Below are 8,392 nucleotides of genomic sequence, written 5' to 3'. Positions count from 1 at the left end.
GTCAGGACCCTGAGGGGTAACTGAGAGTCCCCCAATCCCACGCCCACCACCACCACCACCACCATCATGACTTAAGCCCCGAGGCACCACTGGCATCCCTCCCCTACCACCCCCGATGCCTCCCTTTACCCCACCCATCCAAACATTTTCACACTCACCCCCATCCCAATCCAGGCAGAATCCGGTTCTGCCCCTGCTCTCAACCCAGGGAAGCCCAGGTGCCCGGATGTGACGCCACTGACTTGGACATTAGTGGTTAGAGAGAAGCGAGGTTCTCGGTCTCAGGGGTGGCTTGAGATCGGTGGAGGGAAGCGGGCTCAGGCTCTGTAAGAAGGCAAGGTGACACGCTGAGGGAGGACTGAGGACCCACTTACCCCAGATAGAGGGCCCCAAATAATCCAGCGCCGCCCCTCCTGCCAGCCCTGGACCACCTGGTGGTGGACTTCTTAGGCTGCGCCACCCCCAGCCCCCTGCTGCTTAAGCCACTGGGGACTCTGGAGTCAGAGCTCATGTGACCAGGGAAGGGCTGCTTAGGAGAGGGCAGCATCCAGGCTCTGCCAGACATCACGCTCAGGATTCTCAAGGAGGGCTGAGGGTCCCCAAGACCCCACTCCCGTGACCCAACCCCCACTCCAATGCCCACTCCCGTGACCCATCCCCCACTTCATTGCCATTCCCACCCCATCCCACATCCCCCACCCCATCCCTCCACCCTGATTCCCATCTGCCCTACCTTTCCACCCTCACCGCCACCGCCACCGCCACCCCCACCCCCACGCCCACGCCCACGCCCACGCCAACCCCCACCCCCACGCCCACTCCCACCCCCACCCAGGCAGGATCCGGTTCCCGCCTGGGAACATCCGGGTGCCCGGATGTGACGCCACTGACTTGCGCATTGGGGAGCAGAGAGAAGCGAGGTTCCCAGTCTAAGGGGCTGCGTGAGTTCGGCCGAGGGAACCGGGTCCAGGCGCTGTGAGGAGGCAAGGTGAGAGGCTGAGGGAGGACTGAGGACCCCGCCACCCCAGATAGAGAGCCCAGAATATTCTAGCGCCACCCTTGCTGCCAGCCCTGGACCACCCGAGGGAAGACGTCTCAGCCTGGGCAGCCCCCAGACCCCTGCTCCATAAGCCTTGAGAGACACCAGGTTCTTCTCCCCAGGCTCTGGAGTCAGAGGTTGTTGTGACCGGGGCAGGACTGGTTAGGAGAGGCAGGGCACAGGCTCTGCCAGGCATCAAGGTCAGGACCCAGAGGGAGGGCTGTGGGCCCCCAAGACTGCACTCCAATCCCCATTCCTACCCCATTCACATTCCCATTCCCCACCCAACCCCCATCTTCTCAGCCACACCTCCACCCGCATCCCCTACCCCCACTCCGTCACCTGACCACAACCCTCCACCCCCAGCACCAGCTCCAACCCTTCTGCCACCCCACTCTCATTCCCCCCAGCCCCACCCTCATCTCTCTCATGCGCCCCACTCCCATCCGCTCCCTCATTCTGGCAGAATCCGGCTTGCCCCTGCTCTCAACCCAGGGAAGCCCTGGATGGCCCGATGTGACACCACTGACTTGCACCTCACAGATCTGAGAGAAGTCAGGTTCATCTAATGGTTCTGAGGAGTGGCTTGCGATCGGCTGAGGGGAGTGGTCTGAAGCTCTGGGAGGAGACAAGGTCAGAAGCTGTAGAAAGCCTTAGGAGGCCTCCACTCCAGGTAGATGGCCCCAAAATGATCCAGTACCACCTCTGCTGCCAGCCCTGGAGCACCAACATGGAGCAGACTTCTAAGCTTAACCTGCAGGGGACTCTGGCCACCACTGTCCCCACTACCGTTTAACCCACAGGAGAATCTGGAGTCGGAGCTTATGTGACGAGGGCAGGGCTGGTCAGGAGAGGGCAGGGCCCAGGCATCAAGGTCCAGGCATCCACCCGGCATCAACATCAGGACCCTGAGAGGGAACTGAGGCTCCCTCACCCCCACCTGTATCCTCGTCTCCACTCCCACGCCACTCACATTCCCATCCCCACCCACTACCCACAACCACATCTTGTCAGAATCCCTGCTGTCAACCCGTGGAAGCCCTGGGAATGGCGGCCAGGCATACCGATCTTGACGTCCCTATCCAGGGCTGATAGAGGGAAGGGGCTTTGGAAGGGAAGGGGCTTGAACAGGACCTCAGGGGAGCAGAGGGAGGCCCCTGCTTGGAAATGAGGGAGGCTTCAGGGAACCCAGCACCCTAGGACAGGAGATCCACCCTCACCCCCATCTGAGACTGAGGCTGCCTCCTTCTGCCTCAAGAATTAGAGTGATGGGGACTCAGATCAGCATAGAGGTGGGACCTGTCAGGATCACGAGGAGGAGAGGAGGGAGGATTCAGGTGACCTTGGAATCCAGATCAGTGGGGATCTCCACCCTGGGAGGTCCAGGGATGGTGGCCACAAGTGGCCCTTCCTGCACCTTTGAGGTGACAGAGGACAGAGCTGTGGTCTGAGTGTAGCAGGACGAGTGGCAGACAAAACTCCTCAGACACCAGATTAAAGAAGGAAGAGGTTTTTTTTTCGGCCGGGAGCGTCGGCAGACTCGAGTCTTAAGAGCCGAGCTCCCCGAAAATAAATACTTGGCCTTTTTAAAGGCTTACAACTTTAAGGGGTCCACGTGAAAGGGTGGTGATAAATCGAGCAAGCATGGGAAACGTGACTGGGGGCTACATGCATCAGCTAACAGAACAAAAAGTTTTACAGTGCTTTTTTTCATACAGTGTCTGGAATTTACAGATAACACAAGTAGTTTAGGTCAGGGGTTGAGTTATTATTATTACTTTTTTTAAACTCCTAGGGCCGGGTAGTGGTGCCAAGGTTGTCTGGCTATTTATCTTACTTTTGTTTCTTTCTAACTTTTTGCTTTCTCTCTTTCTGCTTGTTTGTGAACTAGGCAAGGTGGAGGGAGGAGGACAGCAGATGTAGTAGTGGTCTCTTTCCTTATGAGAAGTGGGGCCTCAGGTCAAGAGAGGGAGGAGTCCCAGGATCTTCAAGGCCCAAGGTGTGCACGCTTCATGAGGACTGGGGATACCCCCGGCTCAGAAAGAAGGGACTCCACAGAGTCTGGCTGTCCCCTGTTATAGCTCTGGGAGGACCAGATCATGGATGGCCATATGTTCCAGTCTCATTTGTACCATAGGCAGAAAGTTGAGGAGCCTTCTGGGAGATGGGGTCTTGGGGTAATGGAGTGATGTCTACTTATCTCAAGGAATTGGGGGATGAGGGAGCGCAGGCCCTGGTAGGAGGAAAGATGAGTAGCCCACAGTAGGCCATCAGAACCCTCACCCCAGAACCAAAGGAGTCAGCCCTGGATCCCTCACGTGGGGTGTCAGGATGTGGCTGTGTCTCACGCCTGTTTCCAGATCTCAGGGAGGTGAGGACTTTATTCTCAGAGGGTGACTCAGGCAAACATAGGGGACCCCATCTGGTCGAAAGAGAAATCCCAGGATCCACCAAGGGTACGTGTGCGCCAGAACGCTGACAGGGACAGCAGAGAAATCCTCCTTGCCCCTACTGTCGCCCCACAGAGCATGGGCAGGGCTGTCTCCTGAGGTCACTCACTTATTCTGGGATCACTGATGTCAGGGAGGGAAAGGCCTTCGTCTGAGGGGCTGCACTCAGGTCAGTAGCGGGAGCATCCCAGGCTCTGCCAGGAGTCAAGGTGAGGACCAAACAGGCGCCTCACCCAGAACACATTAATTCCACTGAATTTTGTTATTTCTTGCTGTCCTTCCCCGAGGACCTAGGCACGTGTGGCCAGACGTGGGTCCCCTCCTGTCCTGTTCCTTATTAGGGACGTGAGCACCTGATCTGCATTTCTTGGAGCAGCAAAAGGGTGGAATTCAGGCCCTGCCAGGAAAAAGGTGAGGGCCCTGCGTGAGTACAGAGGGGACAATCCACTCCATGAGAGTGGGGACGTCACAGAGTCCAGCCCACCCTCCTGATAGCACTGAGGGCCCAGGGCTGTGCTTGCAGTCTGCACCCTGAGGGCCCATGGATTCCTCTTCAAGGAGCTCCAGGAACCAGGCAGTGAGGCCTTGGTCTGAGACAGTGTCCTCATGTCACAGAGCAGAGGATGCACAGGCGGTGCCAGTAGCTAATGTTTGCCCTGAATGCACATTAAGGGCCCCACCTGCCATGGGACACATGGGACTCCAGAGAGTCTGGCCTCACCTCTCTACTGTGGTCAGTCCTGAAGAATCGACCTCTGCTGGCCAGCTGTACCCTGAGGTGCCCTTTCAATTCTTCCTTCAGGTTCTAAGGGAATAGGCCAACCCGGAGGACAGGATTCCCTGGAGGCCACAGAGGAGCACCAAGGAGAAGATCTGTAAGTAGGCCTTTGTTAGAGTCTCCAAGGTTCAGTTCTCAGCTGAGGCCTCTCACATGCTCCCTCTCTCCCCAGGACTATGGGTCTCCATTGTCCAACTCCTGCCCACACTCCTGCCTGCTGCCCTGACCAGAGTCATCATGTCTGTTGCAAAGAAGAGTCAGCAATGCAAGCCTGTGGAAGGCCTTGAGACCGCAGAGGAGGCCCCGTGCCTGGTGGGTGCACAGGCTTCTGCTGCTGAGGAGCAGGAGGCTGCCGCCTCCTCTACTCTGCTCCTGGGCACACTGTGGGAGGTGCCTACTGCTGGGTCAACAGGTCCTCCCCAGAGTCCTCAGGAAGCCTCCGCCTTCCCCACTACCATCAGCTACACTCTCTGGAGGCAATCTGATGAGGGCTGCAGTGGCCAAGAAGAGGAAGGGCCAAGCACCTCTCCTGACCCGGAGTCCGTGGTCCGAGCAGCATTCACTAACAAGGTGGCTGGGTTGGTTCATTTTCTGCTCCTCAAGTATAAAGCCAAGAAGCCGGTCACAAAGGCAGAAATTCTGGAGAGTGTCATCCAAAATTACAAACGCTACTTTCCTGTGATCTTCTGCAAAACCTCCGAGTCCCTGAAATTGATCTTTGGCATTGATATGAAGGAAGTGGACCCCACGGGCCACTCCTATGTCCTTATCACCTGCTTGGGCTTCTCCTGCAATGGCCTGCTGGGTGATAATCAGATCTTTCCCAAGACAGGCCTCCTGATAATCGTCCTGGGCATGATCGCAATGGAGGGCGACTGCGCATCTGAGGAGGAAGTCTGGGAGGAGCTGAGTGTGATGGAGGTGTATGATGGGAGGGAGCACAATGTCTATGGGGAGCCCTGGAAGCTGCTCACCCAATATTTGGTGCAAGAAAACTAACTGGAGTACCGACAGGTGCCCAGCAGTGATCCGGCACGCTACGAGTTCCTGTGGGGCCCAAGGGCCCTCACTGAAACCAGCTATATGAAAGTCCTGGAGCATGTGGTCAGGGTCAGTGCAAGAGTTTGCATTTCCTACCCATCCCTGCATGAAGCAGCTTTGAGAGAGGAGGAAGAGGGAGTCTGAGCATCAGTCGCAGCCAGGGCAGTGGGAGCGGGGCTGGGCCAGTGCACCTTCCAGGGCCCTGTTCAGCAGCTTCCTCTGCTTCGTGTGCCATGAGGCCCATTCTTCACTCTGTTGGAAGAGAGCTGGAACCCAGGAGGTAGAGGTTACAGTGAGCCGAGATCACACCACTGCACTCCAGCATGGGCAACAGAATGAGATTCTGTCTTCCAAAAAACAAACAAAAAAGCCATAGTATGTCTGATTATATTAATCTCCAAACCAGCTGGTGGTTAATATTGCTAGAGCTATAATAGAATCAGGAATAGGAAACAAACAGGAAAAAAATGGAATTTTACAAGGATTTATATTTGCAAAGAAAAAAGGACTTATTTGGAGTTGTTTATTGAAATTCCCCCAAGACTATTTTTTGAACTTATATATATAGACAGCATCAAGAGAAGGAGCTTAGGAGTTCTCATAGGGTTTAGGAACTACTAGACCTTGTGTATTACGTTCGTCTCAGCACTCAAGCAACTAAAGGATAACTGGAACATGGTATCTCACAGTGGATAATATGGTTGGTTACTTTACTAGGCTGACATGTGGAGACAGGGTTCTTATGAATACGAGAGACACACCCAGGTTCAACTGAATGTATAGTGCGTGAGGGTCAGCTGTACAGTGTTATCTGCAAAGTACCTAAAAGTGTTCTCTAACTAAGCACCAACTTCTTAGACTAGTCTTGGGCACACAAAAAATATCTAATACTAAGCTTATAGGAATACTTTATTTGGTCACTTGGTGGGGGAAGGTTGCTGAGACATATGACAACATTTAATACCTAAAGGTAGGAGGAAGCAAGGAAAGAGAAAATGCAGAAAGGAAGAGTGAGAGCCAAAAGAAGGGTGCCACCTCTGTAGACTCTCTAACAGAATTAAATTGATAAGATAACAGAAGGAAATGGGCATGCCTTGAGGGAAACATCCATACACTTTTGGAATCTGAGGCAAAAAGTGAAATGATTTACCTCTTGCCAAATCTATTGTCATTGCCCATGGGAAGTTCCCATTTCTTCTACTCTTGAATGCACAAGTAACATTCCTTGCCTAAGGATTAGCATTCTGTGATAATAGTGGTAATGACAGCTGCTTTAAATTAGTGGCAAGTTCAGAATGAAACACTGACCACCAGGCTATGTTTCTGAATCCAGTCTATGCCCTCGAATGTATTCAATCTACTTTCTATGGTATCCCTGAAAGCTATGACAAAAGAGTTGTATGGTAGGGGCAGGGCTCCTTATGGGGACACATACGGCTCCAGAAAACAAGTATTCCATCTTCTCACCATGACTTTTTGGTTTTCTTTTTTTTTTTCTCTTTTCTCCCAGACTAGTAATTTCCAGTTTCTTCTCTACCAGTCTGGATGCCCATGGTGAACTTTAGAGATATCCACCAGCTCCATCAATTCCCTCAGTTACATCTACCTATCTTTTGAGCCCAGATGAACCCAATCATATGTGTTCTCCTCAGTCCCAGGCTGCTGAGCAACGCTGGAGAAAAATCACAAAACTATACGGTTTGGTGTCTCTCCAGAATTATGGTTTCCAGCTTGAGTTGGGATTTCAGAATTACTTCAAAATGTTTAAATTTGCTCCTGGTCATTTTCCTCCTTCATTTCCCAGTTTCATTTATCACTCTATTTAACTTGTTAACCATCGCTGTCTGCTATTAACCTTGTCTCCTTTTACACAGAGAAAACAGAGGACATCAAATGGCATTTCCCATCACTCCACCTCTGTCAACGAATCCACCAGTAACATCTCAGAGATCCTTCTGTTTAGCACTGATGATCTCCAAGAGGATCTTATTGTATCAGTTACTCCTTCCTTCTGTATTTTCAATTTTCCTATTGCCTCCCCAACATGCTTTAGCTGTTCTCATCTAAAGAAACAATAATAACAACCACAATAAACTAACAAACAATAAACCATCTTTAACAGATCTTACCTTTCCCTCTTTTGTGCCACCTTCAAGCTTCCTAAACTTGGATTTATTCCTCAACCCATTACAATCTGGTTTCTAATTAAACAATTTTTTGCCAGTGTCACCAAAAACTTCTGAATTGCTAGTCTCCAAAGCGCATTCTTCAACTTCATTGTTTTATTTCTTTCTTTTAAAAGTCAAGTTCACTGAAGTATAATTTACATACAATAAAATTCGCCCTTTTAATACTCTTTTACCATCTAATAAGTTTTGCCTTATATGTTGGTTCCCTGAGATCTGTAAAATAACTACCAAATCCCAAACCCCTTTGCTTCATACACAAATCCCTTTGGAATGTCTCAGCACATATAACACAGGTTCAAGTTCTTTCTTCAGTCATCAGAGTAACAGAGGTTGAAGATGCAATAAAATAAGTGCCAACTCTTGCTACTCCTGTTTCAAATAAGGAAATTTAGATAATGGTTATACACATTTCTGCAAATAAAACATTCTAGTGCTTACATCAGTCCTTAGTTGTTAAGATTAAATATTCACTACTTACAGTTTCCAACACATTTTTTTTTTTAGAACATGGCCATTTCTTTTTTTTTTTTTTTTTCTTTTCTTATCTTTTTTTGAGACGGATTCTTTCTCTGTCGCCCAGGCTAGAGTGCAATGCCACGATCTCAGCTCACTGCAACCTCTGTCTCCCAAGTTCAAGCGATTCTCTGGCTTCAGCCTCCCGAGTAGCTGGGATTACAGGCATGTACCACCACGCCAAACTAATTTTTGTATTTTTAGTAGAGACGGGGTTTCACCATGTTGGCCAGGATGGTCTCGATATCTTGACCTCGTGATCCGCCCACTTCAGCCTCCCAAAGTGTTGGGATTACAGGCTGAGCCACCGCACCCAGCTGCTATTTCTTTTTGAAGTTCACTTTGTTCATCAAAAAGAAGCCTTTCATGATTCTCCACGTTC

At 51.1% G+C, this 8,392-nt stretch overlaps 1 protein-coding gene across 1 annotated transcript; it reads left to right on the top strand.

The window, feature by feature from the left end:
* The first annotated feature begins 2,896 nt into the window (after window positions 1-2,896).
* Window positions 2,897-7,646, top strand: MAGEA1 (MAGE family member A1). Its single transcript, XM_021933835.1, has 2 exons — window positions 2,897-3,900; window positions 4,292-7,646. The coding sequence occupies exon 2, from the start codon at window positions 4,421-4,423 to the stop codon at window positions 5,264-5,266; it is 846 nt and encodes a 281-aa protein (XP_021789527.1). The 5' UTR covers window positions 2,897-3,900; window positions 4,292-4,420; the 3' UTR covers window positions 5,267-7,646.
* Window positions 7,647-8,392: the final 746 nt, after the last annotated feature.

This window comes from Papio anubis, chromosome X (assembly GCF_008728515.1).
Source record: "Papio anubis isolate 15944 chromosome X, Panubis1.0, whole genome shotgun sequence".
Classification (NCBI taxonomy): domain Eukaryota; kingdom Metazoa; phylum Chordata; class Mammalia; order Primates; family Cercopithecidae; genus Papio; species Papio anubis.
This window is presented reverse-complemented; position numbering and strand designations above follow the sequence as displayed.